This window comes from Mus musculus, chromosome 10 (genome assembly GCF_000001635.26).
Source record: "Mus musculus strain C57BL/6J chromosome 10, GRCm38.p6 C57BL/6J".
NCBI lineage: Eukaryota > Metazoa > Chordata > Mammalia > Rodentia > Muridae > Mus > Mus musculus.
This window is the reverse complement of record NC_000076.6, coordinates 43397569-43417153: the sequence shown is the minus strand read 5'-3', so window position 1 is coordinate 43417153 and position 19585 is coordinate 43397569. Positions and strand designations below refer to the sequence as shown.

The window sequence follows — 19585 nt, the reverse complement described above, 5'->3', positions numbered from 1 at the left end:
TCGAAGTGGACCAAAGTACATCACCAAGTGTGAGCTAGGTCCTGTTGAAAACCACGGGCTCTGGGTAGAGAGCCTTTTCAACAGAGGCTTGCTGATGACCTTTAACAAATGGATGGCGTGGAGGTTTGGTCTTTTACTAAGTATTCTAATGTCAAACACTGGCCCCTAATGACGAGACAATGTACTCACAGACCCAAGCAACACTATTCGACCTTTCCCCCCAGGTCATCACTGATTGGTGAATAAAGATGTCTACAGCCTATAGCTGGGAAGAACTGAGATAGGCATGATTGGGGTTCCTGGGTTTGGGGATGGAGGAGAACCATGAGGAGAGAAGGAAGATGCCATGGGGTAGGTAAGTCATGAAAGCATGGCCACGAGGGGCGGCCAACTGAAAGCCAGAAGATGTCCAGATGGAACATGGCAAAATAATTCGGAGTTAATGATGGGGAAATAGATTCTAATTGCATAGAGGATAGATATCTGCCCTGCTGTAGTGCTGACTAAGGTTTGTTATTAATGTGAAAGATGTGTGTCTTTTATCCGGGAACTGAATGACCAAAGGCGGGATAGAAGCCCCTGAGTGAGATTAAATATTTTCAACAACAGGATGGCTTTGGTGTGACATCAAAGGTCGTAATGGGAACTCAATCCCTTTGCTCAGCCTTGTAGTGAACCTGAAATAGCTCTAAGATGCAAAGCCATGAGATGCTAACAGTGAACTGGAAAGCTCAGAGAGTAGGGCTGCGATGCTGGGAGGCCCAGGAAGACATGAAGGTTCAGAGCCATAATGAGGCTCTGCCTTCCACCCAGGACACCACGCAGGAAGCTAAGATACACACCATGGGCAAGTGACATCTGGACACTAACTCTAGGCCGAGAGGTGCTTCCATGCCTAGTCTCCTTAGAGGGGGCAACGACATGTGTGGCAGAGCAGAGGACATGAGCTGGAGCAAAGCACAGGGCCACAGGCATGCACCTGAGAAAGTGTCCCCAGGTGAGCAGAGCTACGCTGGCCATTGAGTTCCTCTATCTTCTTTGGAGTGCAGATGTGCTCACCCTCCAGATAACCTTGACCGTCACACAGGTCAGAAGGTCAGCAAGCTCTGTCAGCTAAGCAGTCATTTATGTGCCACATACCTGAAAAATGGTCTTTTTTTTTTTGGTCTTAAAACAGTGTGACTTAAATGTGTTCACAGACAACACTGTGTCCTGAGTTGTAATAAACCTGTCTCACAGGTTTGTTTATTTATTTAGAAGTTTTCTTCTAAAGATTTGTTTTATAATTTTATATGGATATATGTGTACCATGTGCATTTCTGGTGCCCTTAAAGGTCTGAAGAGGGCTTCAGATCCCCTGGGATTAGAATTACAAACATTTGTGAGCTACTGCATGGGTGCTGGGAATCAGACTAGAGTCCCCTGCAAGTGCAGATAGTTCTCTTGACTGCTGAGCCAACTCTCCAGCCCCTCACAGTTTTATTTTTCTGGTTTTCATGAGATAAGTTCTCTCAATAAAGACCTGGCTGTTTTGTAACTCACTGTGTATCCCAGGCAGGCCTTGCATTCATAGAGATCTGCCTGCCTCTGCCTCTCAAATGCTGGAATTAAAGGCTTGCCTTACTATATCCCATAGCTTTATTTTTAATTTAATTAAAAAATTGTTTTTTTGATATGAAGTCTTGTGCATCCCAGGCTGGCCTTGAACTTATTGTGTAACCCAAGAGATTTTGAAAACTTAACTCAAAAGCGCTGGGATCACAGGTGTGACCACCATGCTTGGTTTAATGTGATGCTGGCAACGGAAGCCAGGACACTCACTGCACATGCTAGGTAAGCCCTCTGCTGAGTTACAGAGCCATACCTTATTTTAATTATACTTAGTGTACTGTGTGTGTGTGAGCATTTGTGTGTATGTGTGTGTGCATGCGTGAGAGAGTATGTGTGTGTGTGTATATGAGTGTAGTAGTGTGAGTGTGTGTGTGAGCACGTGTGTATCACTGTTGGTTCCAGGGATTGACTGGATCATCAGGTTGTTTGCAAGGGCCTTTACCTTTGACCCATCTCTTTGCCATTCCTCTTAACTAGAAGTTAGAGACAATATGTTATTGTAATTGTGTGTGGGTATATGATCTGACGGTGTAGGCACAGGTACATGTGGAGGTTGGAGGACAATTTTGGGAGCTGGCTCTCTCCTTCCACTGTGTGGTCCAGGGATTGGACTCAGGCTGTCAGACTTGCAAGACAACCATTTTACCCACTGAGCTACCTGACTGGACCAAATGTTTTTTAACTTCAATCATTTTTTTTCTGTTTTGGAGATGAGGTCTCATTGTAGTGCTGGCCTCAAATTCCTGATCCTTCAGCCTCTATCCTCCTAGCAATAGATTACAAATGTCTGCTATGGTGCTGAGCACAGCCAGTTTTAACAAAGGAGATAAGTCAAAATGACCTGGGAAGGCTGTCAAATATCCTGCCTGGCCTCCTCTGCTCTCTCGGTAAGAGGGTCTGACGCACAGCCGTGGATGCTGGGGATTTGACTTCACAGGAAGGACTCTCAGCTGCTGAACCCCTCCCCTCTGTATGATAACAACACCCTTGCCAGTGGCTTTAGAACTTACATGACGCTCATGATGGCTCACAGTTCTAGAGGCTGGGAAGCATAAGACTTGAACGCGCACCCTTCTGCCACATCACGATATGATGAGCTTTGGTGTGTGAGCTTCAAAAGCTCCACAGACAGTGTGGGAAGGTGTGCTTATAGACATCCTGTGTTGCTTGATGCTTCACTGATGCTATGGTTTGAATGTGCCCCAAGAGTTCAGATGCTGGGACCTGGATTCCCCAGCTGATATGCTGGTGGTTTTGGAGGGGGACCCTTTACAGTGCAAGTAGGACCAGGCGAGGTTGTGAAGGCAGGGCCCCCATGATGCTTTACAAGATACCTAGCTAGCAAGCCTACTTCTTCCAACCATGTAATGCCCTCTATTTTCAAGAGTTGGTTCTTTCCTTCTACCACGTGGGTTCTGGGGAATCAAACTTAGAGCATTTGGCTTGGCTTCGAGCTGCTCGGCAGTGAGCACCTTTACCTGCTGTGCCATTGATTTTCGATATCTAACACATTGTATGGAATAAACATGCATTGTTGAATGAGTAATTTCTACCTGCTAATGACAATCTTTCAGCTTTAAACATTATGCTTCTTTTTAACCTATTTATTTAACTTAAAACCTTTGTTATTTTTTTATGTGTATGGGTGTTTTGCTTGCATGTATGTTAGTGCACTATGTATGCAAGGCCAGAAGAGGGTGTTGGACTCCTTGGGACTGGAGTTGCAGATGGCTGTGAGCCATGATGTGGGTGATGCTAATCAAATCCATTTTATTTATTTATTTATCTATTTACTGAGAGAGAGTCTCACTATGTAGCTTTGGCCAGATCAGTTTCTTTGTAGATCAGGGTGGCCTAAACCTACAGAGACCTGATAGCTCTTACTTCCAAGGTGCTGGGGATAGAAGTCTGTGCCACCCACCATGAGCAGCCATGTTTCCTTTTTGACCTTGAGACTATAAACAGTGATCAGACTGGGAAGTGCACTCTACCTACCTTACTGTAGTTCAAGCTTCCTTTCTCTTGAGCCTAGAACAGAAAAGAAGAAGATAATTTCTAGTTCTGGTTTTGTTTCTTGTTCTTTTAGCAATTATCTAGTGTTCTCCTTCTTAATGAGTAAAATTCATAGGTCTGGAACGACGGTTCAGTGGCTAAGAGCATGCACTGCTCTTGCAGAGCGCTTGAGTTCATGCCCACAATCACCTGGAACTGTAGGTCCAGGGCCAGAGCCCCTCCACCCACATGCACACGTCTCCCCGACACAAATGTAGTTAGAAAGAATAGAAACATTCAAAAGAACAAAATTCAATTCTTTTTCTCCACACTCCCTCTTATATTTAACATAGATATATTGAACTAATATTTATTCATACAGCGAGTGATATCTCTGAAAAGTTCTTTCAACCTTTGTTTGAAATGTATACATACACACAAACATAAAAACATATGCACACATCATATGCATGTTTGCATGTGCATACAGCAGACACACACAGAGAGAAAAACTCAGAAAGCTGGGAAAAAAGAAAAAAATGTACATTAAGGTCAAATTTTCTTCAAATTAAAAAAAAAAGTCAGATTCTTCAGTCTGTAGTTGAACTTTTTATTTAAAAAATTAATGTGTCTGAAGATTTTGCTTGAATGTGTGTCTATGTAACATGGAGGCCAGAAGAAGATGTTGGATCCCTGGGGCCGGAGTTACAGATGATTGTGAGTCACCATGTGGATGCTGGGAATCAAACTCAGGTCCTCTGTAAGAGCAGCCAGTGCTCTTAACTGCTGAGCCATCTCCCCAGCCCACTATTTTAAGAGCTCTTCAGAGATCTAGGATTTCCAAAAGACTGAGGAGTTTGAGCTTAGTATTGAGATACAATGTTTCAATTAGAATATGGGTCTATTCTTGAAGGTATTTAAAAACCAGGCTATTCGCTGCTCAGATACTTTTTATGTTTGTTCATGGGAATATTTTCTAAAATAAAATAATAGCTATACTGAAAACCCTTCTGAGGTTGGGTGTAGTGGCACATGCCTTTAATCCCAGCACTCAGGATGCACAGGCATGTGGATTTCTGTGGGTTCGAGGCCAGTCTGGTCTACATAGTGAGTTCTAGGACACAGGCCTTGATCTGATGAGTGATTCCTGCATGGCGTGTCAAGATCTCAGCAGTAGCAGTTCTGTTCCACACCTTTCTTTTTGGGACAAGGTATTGATATGTAGTCCAGGTTGACCTTGAATGATCCTCCTGCCTCAGCCTTCTGAAGCAGTAATCTCTAAACTAGGATTGCCAGCCATGTGCTATCACTGACTTCCACACTTTGAGTACTTCAACTCCTAGATGTTTGTTTGGTTTTTAGGTAGGGTCTGGCAGGAGGTGGCTAGTACTTGACATGACTCTCCTACCTGTCTCCCAATGCTAGAATTACAGTGAGCACCACATGCCTGACCTAGCTGACTCCAGAGTCCATTGGGGACTGCTGGACACTCTTCTCATTGTCCACTGCCCTTGTTCTCGCTGATGGCTATGACTTGTTCAGGCATGCACAGCACTTTGTTTTTCTTAGAGGCAGTGTCTCATGTAACACAGGCGTTGGTAGCTAAGGATGGCCCACGACTCTTGGTTCTTTCGTTGACACCTCCCAAGGGCTGGGATTACAGGTGTGTGCTGCCGAGCACAGCAGATACTTCCTGAATGATGCACACACTACACCATTTGTCTAGCATGTTCCTATTGTCAGAGCACACTCCCCACCGCCACCGCCACCTGCGGGTTCTGACTGTTCTAAGCATCTCCTCTTCTTGCCTGCTCTCCACAAGCAAGCTGTGTTGAAAATGTTGTGAGTGGCACTTGTTGGGAGTCCTTGCCTTTGGGTAATAAGGAAGACTGTTTCAGTCTGCTTTGCTACAGCACTGTTTTCCTCCATACTCTGTTTATAGACCAATTATCACAGAGAGCTCCAGCACCCTGAAGCACTTGTGATGGACACATGCTATTTTCAAACCTTGACCTCTCTTCTTACTTTGTATTTCTAGCTTGTCTGAACCCCAACTCCCCGCCATTGCCTTTCACCCAGTAGAGATGTCTATACTGGCCAGCCTGCTCTGAAAACAGAAAGGAGCATCTATAGCACACACCCAAATTCTGCAGTCATACAAACAGAGTAAACTGTGACTACTGAAGTGTGACTCACCTCTTATGTTCCTTTCTTTTCTATTTCCTTCCTTCTTTTTTTTTTTTTTTTTTTTTTTTTTTTTTGGTTTTTCGAGACATGGTTTCTCTGTGTAGCCCTGGTTGTCCTGGAACTCACTTTGTAGACCAGGCTGGCCTCGAACTCAGAAATCCACCTGTCTCTGCACCCCCCCCCCCCCCAAGTGCTGGGATTAAAGGCATGCGCCACCACCGCCTGGCTTCTTCCTTTTCTTTTTATTGGCTTGCAAAGGGCCTTACTTTGTGGTCCAGGCTGACCTAGAGCTTTTGCTCTTTCTGCCTCAGTCTCCTAAGTATTGGGATTATCAGCATATGCCAACATACTTGGTCTGAATATCATTTTTATTTAGTCTCAGCAAACATTTTACTGGGGTTTTCCTTTTTTTTTTTTTCTTTCAGAGCTGAGGACCGAACCCAGGGCCTTGCACTTGCTAGGCAAGTGCTCTACCACTGAGCTAAATCCCCAACCCCTTTAGCAAACATTTTAGCTCTGTGAAACTATTTCACCCTACATTGCTTAGCTTGTATGTAAAAGGATCATTCATTGTAGAAAACAAATACGGTAAATATTTAAACATTTAGATATAAATAATACATATATTTCCAGCTGATATAAGGTATACAACGTATTACACACACACACACACACACACACACACACACACACACACATTCATACATACAGTAAGTAAATGTAAAAATTATAAAAGAGAGACTACTGGACAGATCAGGAGTTTCTAGATTCGGGGCTCTCTCAGATTCTGGGCTGGTGGTTAAAATCATCTAGGTAGGGCTGGAGAGATAGCTCAGTGGTTAAGAGCACATCTGCTCTTCCAGAGGTCCTGAGTTCCATTCCCAGCAACCACATGGTGGCTCACAACCATCTGTAATGGGGTCCAACACCCTCTTCTGGTGTGTCTGAAGATAGCAACAGTGTACTCAGATAAATAAAACAAATAAATCTAAAAAAAAAAAGAAATATTAAAAAATTCACCCAGGTAGCTCGTGAAAAGCAGAGATTCCTAACCTCCTGTGTGTGTGACTCTAATTTGTTTGAGATCACTGGCCCGATCTATGTCTAACATCCTTTCCAATTTATGCTGCTCTGTACATCAGTGCTGACTGAAGAGAACAATGATATGGCCTCCTTAGGACCTGAGGAAGAACGCAGTGCTGTAACGTTCCCCTTTCCCGACATCTGCCACTTAGCATGTATCCTTCCAGCAGAGCAGGACATTATTAAAATAACTTTCTCACTGGGGCCCAAAATAGGCTAACACGAAAGGAGGCAGCACTCTAGCAGCCAGTCCTGGTCCTCCCTTTGTCACAGCACTCCTCCCTGGGGCCCTGCAAATCCTACTGCCTGGCAATTCCCTGGGGCCTTCATTAGGAGGGTCTTCAAAGGACTCAGTCATCTCTTTGCCTCCTGTCCACGGGCTTCTTTTCAATCCAGGTCATGAGCAAAGACTGTAAGGTTTCCCAGTCTTCAGGAGTTCACAGAGAATGTAGAGTTTGAGCCTTGTTTTATCTTTTAAAAATATGAAAATAGACAAGACCGTGCTCCAGTGCTCATGGGCCAGGAGCACTCCTCAGACAGCCTGGCTGAACACTGTAAGACAGGATTTCCTACAGAAGCACGCAGGCCAGGCTCTGAGCGGGAGAGTGGAGGAAGTGGTTCATTCTCAAGGTCTGTGAGGACCACGGCAGACAGATTCCTGTTGGTAAGTAGTGGTCTTAGGCTTTCTATAGGTCAAGTGACAAAGACGGATTAGATGACATAAATTGTTTCCAATTTCCAACTACTATTGTCTGGACTTGAAAGCTGTATACTGGGATACTATTTTTTTCTAAGTGTATAAAAACTATATTTCACTCTGTGTGTGTGTGTGTGTGTGTGTATGTGTGTGTTGTGTTGTGCTTGCGAGAGACTGATCATCTTTACCTCTGAACCTCTGAGGTTATCTTCCCCAAATGTTATGTCTAACCTTTTATCTTACGCAGGCTGGCCTTGAACTCACTGCAATCTTCTTCAAGCTTTTCAGGTGCCGGTACCCCAGACTTGCAGTGCTGTGGATTGAACCCAGGGCAAACAAACTAATTGGGCCACCTCCCCAGTCCAAAGGGCATCCATCCTTTTAAACCTTCAGGAAAAATTATCTCCTCTCTTCCAACTTTCTTCTCCTTTTATGATAAAGACCCAATCTAGAACTTCCTCAGAGCTGGGCTGCTCTGTCCCTTAGCCCTGCCTCTAGCCCTCCGCATCCACCATCTTTGCAGGGTTGCTAACACTAACTTACCTTTGCACAGTCCTCCTTTCTTTAGATGACCATTGGCTATTTGGGATTAAACTATAGACAATGCGCTGTGTGGAGTGATTAAAACACATTGTAAACTCAAGGATAAGCTGAGCTACAGGATGAAACAGTCTCATCCCACAAAAGTTATAGACACCTTGGTGTTCATCTCTTTGAAAACGTTAATTTTAATTATCTTCATGTGTATATGTATGCTAGTATGTATGTGCGCTTGCATGTCTGTATGTATACCAAGTCTGTTCAGTACTCATAGAGGCCAGAAGGGGGTGTCAGGTCCCCCTGGAACTGAAGTTCCAGGCTGCTGAAAGCTGCTGATAGAGGTGCTAGTGACTGACCTCGACCCCTGAAAAAGCATAAAGTTCTCCCAAATGTCTCCAGCCCGAGGCTCACCTTATTTCCATTCTAAGAACACAGCGTTCCTCTGCACAGCCACAAGTCCTTTGTCATATCCAACAACTCTGTCATTCATTATAGATAATATTTATATGTTGATATTACAAACATTATATTTAATATATTATTAAATTAAATGTTAAAATATAAATTTACATAAATATATTAAATTTTACTTTTATTTTATGTTTTGGGTGTTTTTCCTGCCTGTATCTATGTACACAAATGTACAGTGCCCTCCGAGGTCAGACAGGAAGGCCAGTCTTCTAGAATGGGCATTAGAGATGGCTGTGAGCTGCCAGGTGGATGCTGGGAACTGAACCTGGGAAGGTTCTCTGTAAGAGCAGCAAGTGCTCTTAACTGCTGAGCCATCTCCTAACCCTGCATATTATTATAGTTTTATTTTTTTTTCAGACAGTGGTCAGTAGGCAAGACAGTTACACAGGTGACTTTTTTCTCTAGCCAGTCTCTTTAGTACTGAAGCTAGGCATGTCCACTGTTTCCCTATGGGTTTAATAAGTCATCTGTAGGCTCTGAGCCCCTGCAACTGTCTAGTTCTCTACTACCACAAGATATATATATACATATATATTTATTTATTTGGTTGGTTAATTGGTTGGTTTGAAATAGGGTCTCACTGTGTAGCCCAGGCTGACCTTAAACTTGTGATATGCCTGCCTCAGCCTCCAGAGAATTGTCAATTATTTAAGTGATCATTGATGACCCTAATAGTTACATTTCTCCTCACTGTCACAAACGCCTGACAAAAAAACAACGAAAGGAAAGAAGGGGTATTTTGGCTCCTGGCTCGAGGGGCTCACACTCTGAGGGTGCCACCCATCAAGGCAGGGAAGGGACAGCAGCAAGTGTGAGGCCGTCGGGGAGCAGAGAGAGATGAATGCCGGACTCTGCTGATTTTTCTTTTTACCTAGACCAGGACTTCAGCCATGGACTGGTGCCCCCATAGTTGGGTGGGTCTTTCCACCCCAGGTAAACTAATCTAGCAAGTCCCTCAGAGACATGCTCAGGGTTTGTTTCCATGATGAGTCTAAAGTCCCTGAAGTTGACACTCAAGATTAATCATGTCTGGCTATAAAAATAACCATGTTTTAAAGGTGCTTTGCTTTTGCAATGGCAGAAATATCAATTATCCCTGGGTTCTTTAGAAAAAGCAAAGCCCAAAGTTTTGTTTTGCTTTTTTTGAGACAAGGACTCACTCTGTAGCTGAGGCTGACCAGGGACTCAGTTTGTAGTCTAGGATGACCTCAAACTTGTGGCAATCCTCCTGCCTTAGCCTCCTGAGCTGGGATTACAAATGAGTACTATCATGCTCTGCGTGGAGAAGACAGTTTTCCTGGAAAGCAATTGTCTGTGCGTCTGCACTGAGAGGCCCTGGGGGAGTAGAGTGCAGGCGGCTCAGGCGTGCACAGAGCAAGGGAAAGCACATCCCACCCTTCACCAGAGTGTCGGGAGACGGCGGGAGACAGACATGGACCAGAGCCACTTGCCCCGAAGTTAGAGCAGTGCAGAGTTCTGGCTGCCAGGCTTGCCAGCTATAAGGCTTGAAAGGAGCAGACTATGAGGAAAGCCTTCTCCATGCTGTCTGAACTGTTCTTGCCTGTTAATATTAATAATATACACAGGAGGCATCTGGAAGGAAGCCGATCCCACTCAGCTCAACTGCTGGACTATTACGTCATAACGTCTCTTCATCCGGGAACGGGAGGGAAATGTCAGTGTTGTTTGAAATAGTTTTTCATATTCTCCTCCTTTGGTTCACTGGGAAGCGAGGAAGCAACACACAGGCATGGAAAGCTACAGTGACCAAATCCTAAAAGAGAAGAGAGGCACTGGTGTTGTCCACTTAATAAATCTCTCTCTGCCCAAAGGACTTAATTATTCCTAGCCACCTGATTGATGCTTTTGGAGAATCTGGGGAGACATGAACTTAAAGTTGCCCAGTTTGACCAGGATAAAACAAACAAAAATCTACTGTAGCCTCAGAATTGCCACGACCAAGAAACCAGGATAACTATAGGGACATTTGCCCAGCAGAAGGTCCCACAACAATGGCCATCAACCTGCACCTTAAGCTTGCAGTGTTGAGAATCTAACAGGCTGGCCTTTCCATTTCCATCTGGACCCCTGTTCCCCAGCTCTGGTGTCTTGTTTGCCTCTGAGTGCCTCTCGCCCACACCTGCCAGCTCTTTGCCTTTCCATCTGACAGTTTTAGCTTGGACACATTTTTCTCTGAACTTCCTTAACTTTCTAGCATGAGCAGGTTCCTCAGAGTCTTAACTGGTCTCCACTACTTCCTTATTTCTCAAATCTCATCAAATGTAACCACAAGGCCTTGATGCTATCTGGCTTAAAAACATCTCAGCACCTGCTTTACAAGTTCACAGGCAATCATCCTGTTTCTGGCTATGTTTTAATTTAGTGGCATTCATAGAATATAAAACTCACTACTTTACCCACCTTAAGTGATACAAGTCACTGGCAATTACTACATTCACAGTGTTGCACAATTATCACTATCAAGTTCCAAACATTTTTATTACTGCAAAGGAAAGACGTACCTTTAAGTGGTCCCTCCCCATTTCCCTGCCTCACAGCCCCTGACACCATTAATCTGGCTTCTGACTCTGGATGTCCAGCCCTTGCTGGATATTGCTTACTTGTTCTGTTATTTTAAAATTCATTTATTCTTGTGTATATGAATGTGTGCACGTACCACACGGAACGTGTGGAGGTCAGAGAAAAGCTTTTAGAGGAAGGCTATGCTATGTGTCTCCTTTTAGCATGTGAATCCTGGGGTGCAAATCTAGGTTGTCAGGCTCTATGGCAAGGGTTAAACCCTGAAACCCTAACCAAATCCTGTTTTTCATTATTTAGATTTTACATGTTAAAAAAAGTGTACTGTACAAGTGGGAAAATGGTTTTAAAAAAAGCTTTATGGTTTTAGGACAATATGGCCACCAATGTCTGTACAATGTATCAAGTCAACATGGAGAACTAGAGTTCTTTTTCCCCTCCGCCCCCCCGCCTCTCCTTCTGACATTCATGTAGCCCAGGATGGTCCTTAAACTTAGTGTATAGCCAAGAAAGTTGAACTTTTTATGATCCTCTCTGACTTCCAAGAGCTGGGATTATAGGCATGAGCTACCATTTTTAACTCTTCTAAAATGAACAGCGCAGCTCAATTTCTTCAAAAATACATTTATTTAATTATATTTATTTTATTTTCTATGCAGGGTCTGCTATGCAGTCCCGGCTAGCCTTGACCTCACAGAGATCCGTTTGCTTCTTGCCTCTTGGGTGCTGGAATTAAACATACAGTTGATCACATCTGGCTATGCAAAATCTTTTAAATATAGGTAGTAACTAGTTACTATTTCAGAGCATTCTGCATTTGCCTTTTATTGCCTCTATTTCCTACATTTCATCCAAATTAAACACAGAAAGAAAGGAAGGAAGGAAGGAAGGAAGGAAGGAAGGAAGAAAGAAAGAAGGAAAGAAAGAAAGAGAGAGAGAGAAAGAAAGAAAAAAGAAAGAGAGAGAGAGAGAAAGAAAGAAAGAAAGAGATATAAAGGGGGCTGGAAAGATGGCTCAGCGATTAGGAGCACTGAGTTCAATTCCCAGCACCTACATGGAGGCTCACAACCACCTGTAATGGGATCCGATGGTGTGTCTGAAGACAGCTACAGTGCACTCATATACATTTAAAAAAGAAAAAAAAAAAGGAAAAAAAGATGCGGTCTTACTGTGTGGCTTTGGCTGTCTCCTCCCTCAGCCTCCTGAGCACTGTGGTTACAGGTGTGCACCACCACACCAGGTGCTTGCTCTTCTCTGAACTTCCTACACACATGCTTTTCCAGCTGTGTCACTTTTCATGGCTTTCCTTTCTGGGAAGCATCCATTGCCATCTTCATAAGCAAGCCCTTCTTGAGGAGCTGTACGGCACGACACCATTTCTAAAGCCATGTCCCAATTTCTTTCCTCTGCCTACTTCCCTTCCTCTGGCATTAATTACACTGACATTCACATCTGTACGTTACCGCCTCAGGTATCTTATGGCTGCACCCTTTGTAATCAGTCACTTTGTTCTCTGAAAATACAACATAGGACTCTGTCCCCCTGCAACCCCTATACACTAGTTGTGGCCATTTATTTGGAAACAGAGTCTTTTAAAAATATTATTATTTCATATGTCTATGAATGTATGTTTTGGCTGCATATGTCTGTGTGCCATGTATGTGTCTGTTGCCCATAGGAGCCAGAAGAAAGCAATAGGTCCCTTAGGACTGGAGTTACAATGGTTATGAACTAACATATGGGTGCTGGGAATTGAACCCAGGTCCTCTGGAAGAGTAGACTGTCTTCTTAACCTCTGAGCCAGCCGTCTCTCCAGCCCAAGACAGGTTCTTGATACTTAGTCTAGGCTGGCCTCTAAGAATCCTCTCCCTCTATCTCCTGAGTGCTGGGATTCTTTTCATTAGAATTTATTTATGCGGGTTTGAGACAAGGTCTCACGTAGCTCAAGTTGGCCTCAAACCCCCTGTGTAGCTAAGGATAATTTTTGACTTGTGACCTTCTTATCTATGCCCGCCGGGTGCTAGGATCACAGGTGCGCACTACCATGCCTAGTTTTCTGTGGTGCTGGGGAATGAACCCAGGGCCTGGGGTACAGTGCTAGGCAAGTACCCTAACAACTGAGCTACATCTGTAGCCCACGGAGGGATTACTTAAGGGATATTTTAATTCAGAAGATATCTAGACTTATGGCATAATCTGAGGTCATTCAAATACTTCTTTTTTTTTTTCAAATAATTCTTTCAAATGTTCACAGCATATACCTTCTATGTAGAGAATAGTATTAACATTATTTCCTTAGAAATCCCTCAAACTAGTGCAGGCATGATGGCATATACATGTATACCCAACATGTGGGATCAAGAATTCAAGATCACTTCCAGAGCCAGCCTGGGATCCATCAGACCCTGTCTCAGCGAATCATCCATACATTCCTCCCACGCCACAACAAGAAATGATTCAGACGATCTTAGACACAAGCAGCTAATGAGTGCTCCTAATGTGTACCTCTTCCATTTAAGAAACTGCATGTATCATTTTAATGCACAGCAGACTTATCTGGCAGCCTTTGTTTCCCTTCTTCAGTAAAAAGTAACAGCATGGTATCAGGAACAAGTGCGGTACGCCAGCAATAGCAATGGGTCATGCACTTGAGGTATTGCATGGTTATGACAGTGTCAGAACGTGGCGAGCCTAAGTGACATGTCAGTACTTTCAGGGATAGCCGAGATTTTAATCATGATTCTTATTTCTTCAGGTGACTTATGATGGCAGCAGAAAACTAGCAGGATCATTAAAAATAAAGCTTGCTGACCTGCAATAGCTCCTGGATGCCCTGAGAGTCAGAGCGCTGCAGTTCTCTGAAGGATACACTCTCTTTCATTAGAGTCAAAATGAAAACTGCGTAATGACTTTCCACCCATTCACCGACTACAGTCTCACCGATCATTACCTTTCAGCAGCTTACATTTACATTTAAAATTAAGGTAGTGAGGATCTGTTCGGTATGGAGACAGTGCTCAGTACACACTCAGCTGCCATCTGGCCCAGGTAGGTCTCTGTCCCTAACTGTCTCCTGAGAGAGGGTGTATATGCTTATGGCTCAGGGCTTGGCAACACAGTATCGATCCATTGATCCTTAGGATAGCTGAAGGAGGATTCAGAGGAGGCAGAGCCCGATTCAAAACTCCCAAGGTACTCTTCAAACTGCTGCTGAACAGGTTCTAAGAGGAAGCAATCTTCTTGCTTCTGTGACCAGTCAATAATCCTCACTCTCTATGCAGGCAAGCAGTGTCCATTCAACACAAGTGTCTGTACAGAGCAGAAAGTAACTTGACATGAGGTAATGAGACATCACACGGGTCTTCCAGCATCATGAACTAGAAAGAATTTCTTCTAGATGTACTTACTGTATGTGGATGAGCGCTTTACCATCCATGTATGTGCATCCCTTTGTGATTAGTGCCTACAGAGGCTGAAGGGGGCGTCCGATCACCATGGAGGTGAGGCAACCATAGCTGGATCCTTGGAAAAGCAACAAGTGCTGTTAACTCGTCAGGCATCTTGCCAGCTCCCTTTCTCTCTCTCTCTCTCTTTAAAAATTTATTTATTTTTATTTTATGTATATGACTGTTTGACACCATTTGTGTGTCTGGTTCACAGGGAAGTAGGAAAGGGCACCAGACCGCTTGGACTATAGCCAATCACCATGTGGGTGCTGGGAATTAAACCCAGGTCCTCTGCAAGAGCAACCAGTGACCTCCAATCTCAATCTCTCTCAATCTCTCTCTCTCTCTCTCTCTCTCTCTCTCTCTCTCTCTCTCTCTCTCTCTCTCTCACATGTTTATTTTTTTGAGACAGGCCTTACTCTGTAGCTCTGGTTGTCCAGGAACTAGCTATGTAGACCAGGGTCTCTGCCCAGTGTTGGCATTAAAGGCATATGCTACTATGCCTAGCATTTAAATGCATTATTTTTGTTTTTAATTATTTATTATTTTGTAAGCAAGCACATGCAAATGTGGTAGTAAGAGGACAACATCTGGAGCCTTCTCCTCTTCTGCCCTCAGGCCATCGGGCCTATCAGCAGATTGGCTTACTCACCTCATGAGTAAGGCTTAGAGATAGATCTTTTTCTTGTATTGCATCTCTGACTTAAAAAAAATTTATGTTTCAGATTCATTTGAGAAACTAAAGCATACTTCAGAAATGACCCAGTTCAATGCCATAAATATAGAGGATAATCAAAAGGCTATGAGAGAATGTGATTACAGTTATACAATACTGCAGAGGCCAAATCGGATCCCAGGCCTTAAAACTCCTGCCTTCCACAGACAATTTGACAAAACAGAACTGTCACCAGCCTTCCCCAGAGACAACCAAAATGTAAACATATGCATGTATCACACACACACACACACACACACACACACACACACACATTCTTCTGGACAAAGGGGTGCTTTCCCAAGCACCTGTGCGGGGGTTAGTAGTAATTAATAAATGAATTTGTTATTATTCTTAAGGATCTTACAGTCAAATTCAAAACTAGAGGAAGACAGGGTAATAGAAGGGTAAACAGAAAATAACAGAAGGGTATGTCACATGCAAACTGGATGCTAACGAGAAACTGTGATTTACAATGGAATGCCTTCTTAGGTTGTACAAATCCTGTGTACTATCTCTGAGGCACTCATAGATCATTATCTTACTGAGTTTTATGTAAACATGTTATCATAATCTAGATGACTGAGGTAACTTAAGTAAAGAGTTTTTAATCTGAGGAATGAGGTACCCACATGGGAAATTCATTTTGAATTTCTCTTCTCTTTACCAGGAACCCCTTCTTCACAACTCAGACAGGAAAGCTAGTGGGATGGAGAGCAAACACCAGTCTCTCCCAAGGGAAGGGGACTTGAAGTGTCCACAGGGTACATGGGTGGAGGGTGGAAATTGTCTGTCTGCTCACAGCACCACCTCAGTGAGTGCTGGCCTCCACACAGGTCCGTTTGAGTTAAGCTGACAGTCAGAAGACAAGTTTTTCTAAATGGTTTCCCTTTGAATCTAAAAGTCCATCTGGGGATGGTGGCGTTGGTTTTAGGACATTTCACCAACTATTTAGGGCACCCTGGATTACTCCTGTCTAGATTTACAACTTCGTATGTCTGCAAAGAAAACCTGAGCATTGACATGGCCTTCCCTAAAATATCTATGTTATGTCCACATAAATATCTAACTCCTGGAGAGAGCTGCTAACTTTCATTTAACTCATTCAGTGTATCTTTTCAACCAAATGTAAATCTGCAATGAATTCTAATGCAACCCAATTAGACTTAGGAGCACCATCTGTAGATATATATATTCAGCTCAGCTGTCAAAAAATCGCGCACACACATGCCCCAGTAATACAAGGCTCAGTAGCTGTGCGATATCCCATTGTCTCGTACTTAACCATCACTTTTCATGTTGGTTTGTTTGTGTTTGGAGGCAGGACCTCAGAAAGCTAGGATGAGCCTCCTGATCCTCCCGCTGCTACCTGGGGTTCCAGGCATAAGCCACCACACACAGCTCACCAAGTTTTAAATATGTCAATTTCAATTTCTTCTTCTACAATTAACATTTTAGTATATATTTTGGTGTGTTTTGCCTACATTTCTGAAAGCTTTCTTATGACTGATTCCTAGAAGTGAAAGTAGATTATAGCTTTAAAATGGAAACAAATAGAATAATATTTAAATGTCATGCAGTATAAAACTTCTTAAAAAAAAAGACCCAGCATCCCACAGACTCCAAGTCATTCTCTTAATCTGTTCTAGTTTCAAACATTTCTTGTTGCTGAGTTTAAAATGTTAGACATTATTCATTGATGCATGAAAGAGACTCTTAAATCTCTTACGTGTTCAAACATGTTCCCCCCACCTTCTTCCTATTCACTCCTACTCTCTGGTTAGTCCATACTCCGGTTGGTGCCAGATGATGACAATCAGGTGCAATCCCAGTGTGACCACAGTGTGCTGCAAACCCTACAACTGTCCCCCCATCACCCCCCCCCCCACAAGCCCCTCGTATACAGGAACTGTCTTCCCTGCTCCCCAGGGAACTGCTGCAGTATTCACTGCTCTCTGGAGACCGAGGTGGCTGAAGGACACTGCAAAGGCTGGGAAAATGGAGGTGGTTTGGACACAGAGAAGGGAACATGGCATTAACATCCAGTGCAGGCTAGGAAGGCAACCACATCCGCCCTAGGCTAAAACTGGAAAAAGGCTGGAGAAAACCCAGAATGCAAAGCCAAGTCTCAAACGTAAGCAAGACCTGATGGAGGAAGGGCAAGCAGGAATGGACCAGACTGCAGTGCAGGCTGACTGCAGACTCCTACCCATGTGTGCTCTGAGGGACTTCTCATGATGGCTCTGAACGCTCCTCATTTTCCTCTCACTCTGGTTCAATGAACCTACTTTTATATTTTGCTTAATAATTTTGAAAAAAAAATGGTATTTGTATCATTCCATAAACAAAATCTATTTCTTATAAGATACTCAGGACTTACATTTTATGCTATATAAATATTAGTCTCTAAGCTATGTTACATTGTGATTACATTTCCTTTCTTACGCACGTTTCAGTTTACTTTACAGTAAGATAATTGCTTCACTTTACCATATATTTAATGTGGCTCTTTTAGTTCTTACTTTCTTGGTTTTGGGGATTGTCCAAAACCTCGTGCCTGCTGGACAGCACTTTAAACCAAACTCACCCCCAGCCTTTCTTATTCTGACTTTCTTTTTTGAGGCGTTTTAGACCTCACTAAGCTGCTCAGGTTGGCTTTAAATTCACTCTGAAGCTCAGGCAGGCCTCAGACTTGGGATCTGCCTGCTTCAGCCTCTGAGAAACTGGGATCCCAGGCCTGGTAAATGTAGCCATTCAATTGCTTGACACTCTTACATGAGGGAGGTCTTTGATGTCTTGCCTTGATCCCGTGGGGGCCGTTGGAGCTAGATGGTTGTAAGCCTCCAGGTAGGTTCTCTGCATAGTAGCAAGCACTGGGCCATCTTTCTAATCCCCACATTTTATTTTATTTTTTCAGATAGCATCCCATGTGGGCCAGGCTGGCCTCAAATTGGGTAGCACAGCTGCGAATGACCTTGAACCCATGCTCGCCCTGCAAGCACTGGGCTTACAGGTGCACACCCCATGCCTGGCCTCAGTAATGCTCAACATGGCCAACCACATCAGGTAACTTATCAACTCCAGTGTTTACTCTTAGAGATACTTCTCTGGGTGCAGGGCAGATGGCTCAGCAAGTGTGAGGACTACAGCTTGGATACCCGGGACCCATGTCAAAGCTAGAGGCAGCGATATAATCTCTTACCCAGTGCTCCTACAGGGAGATGGGACGCAGAGACAGGGCACTCCCTAGAAGGTCCTGGGTAGTACAAAAAAGCCCTGCCTCAAGCCAGGCAGTGGTGGCCCACGTCTGTAATCCCAGCACTTGGGAGGCAGAGGCAGGTGGATTTCTGAGTTCGAGGCCAGCCTGGTCTACAGAGTGAGTTCCAGGACAGCCAGGACTGCACAAAGAAACCCTGTCTCAAAAAACAAAAACAAAAACAAACAAACAAACAAACAAACAAAAGCCTTGCCTCCAACATACCGGAAGCAAGGCACCTGAGGTTGTCCTTTGACCCACACATGTGGGCTAGGCCACATGTACACTGCCACTGACATACACCAACACTCTCACATGTGGGAAGCCACATGTGCCGTTGCAGAGTGGCACTGACTACTGCTGGCCACCACGCATAAGTTTGGACAAACAACCAATGTGTACATATGCAGTAAAGATTTTGCAAAGACACTGCCTGGCCAGGGCATGTTAATGAGGTACCGAGAGTATAACCAATCAGATGTGAGACATGCAAATGAGGTATGATAATGAGGCTCTGTGAGGTACAGAGAGAGAGAGAGTAGCCAATTGGATGAGGAACATGCAAATGAGGCTTAGTGCATAACCAATCCGGGTGTGAGACACGCCTCTCCTAGGCCTATATAAGCAGCACCAGTTCTGGGCTCGGGGTCTCTTCGCCTCTGCAATCAAGCTCTCCCAATAAACGTGTGCAGAAGGATCCTGTTGCAGCGTCGTTCTTGCTGGTTGAGTAGGGCACGCAAGACTCACACACATAAATACACATGCACATTGCACACACATACACACAGATACACATAGGCACACAAACACACACACACACACACACACACACACACACACACACACACACCCATACAGAGCAGAGATAGCTATCAGCGCAAGACTTGTTAGCAAGACACTTAGGGACTTAGGGATTTGGACTGATCCTGTAGCTGACTTGCTTGGGTTTGAATCATGGATATACTGTGCGATAGTTTAATAATTACTTAATCTCTCTGTGCCTCAGACTCCTACTTGGTGCTGCTATTGTAGGCCTTATTATTGTTCAT

At 43.9% G+C, this 19585-nt stretch overlaps 1 protein-coding gene across 6 annotated transcripts in view; it reads right to left on the bottom strand.

The window, feature by feature from the left end:
• The window catches only part of Pdss2 (prenyl (solanesyl) diphosphate synthase, subunit 2), a 246635-nt gene that overhangs the window by 47729 nt on the left and 179321 nt on the right, over positions 1-19585 (bottom strand). For 3 of the 6 annotated variants that reach the window (XM_006512854.4, NM_001168289.1, NM_027772.2), the window contains one exon: positions 3607-3639. The exons of 1 other annotated variant lie outside the window; for it this stretch is intronic. In XM_006512854.4, the coding sequence (XP_006512917.1) occupies positions 3607-3639 (33 nt within the window). 2 more of the 6 variants (XR_871439.3, XM_006512853.4) reach the window with 2 other exon arrangements.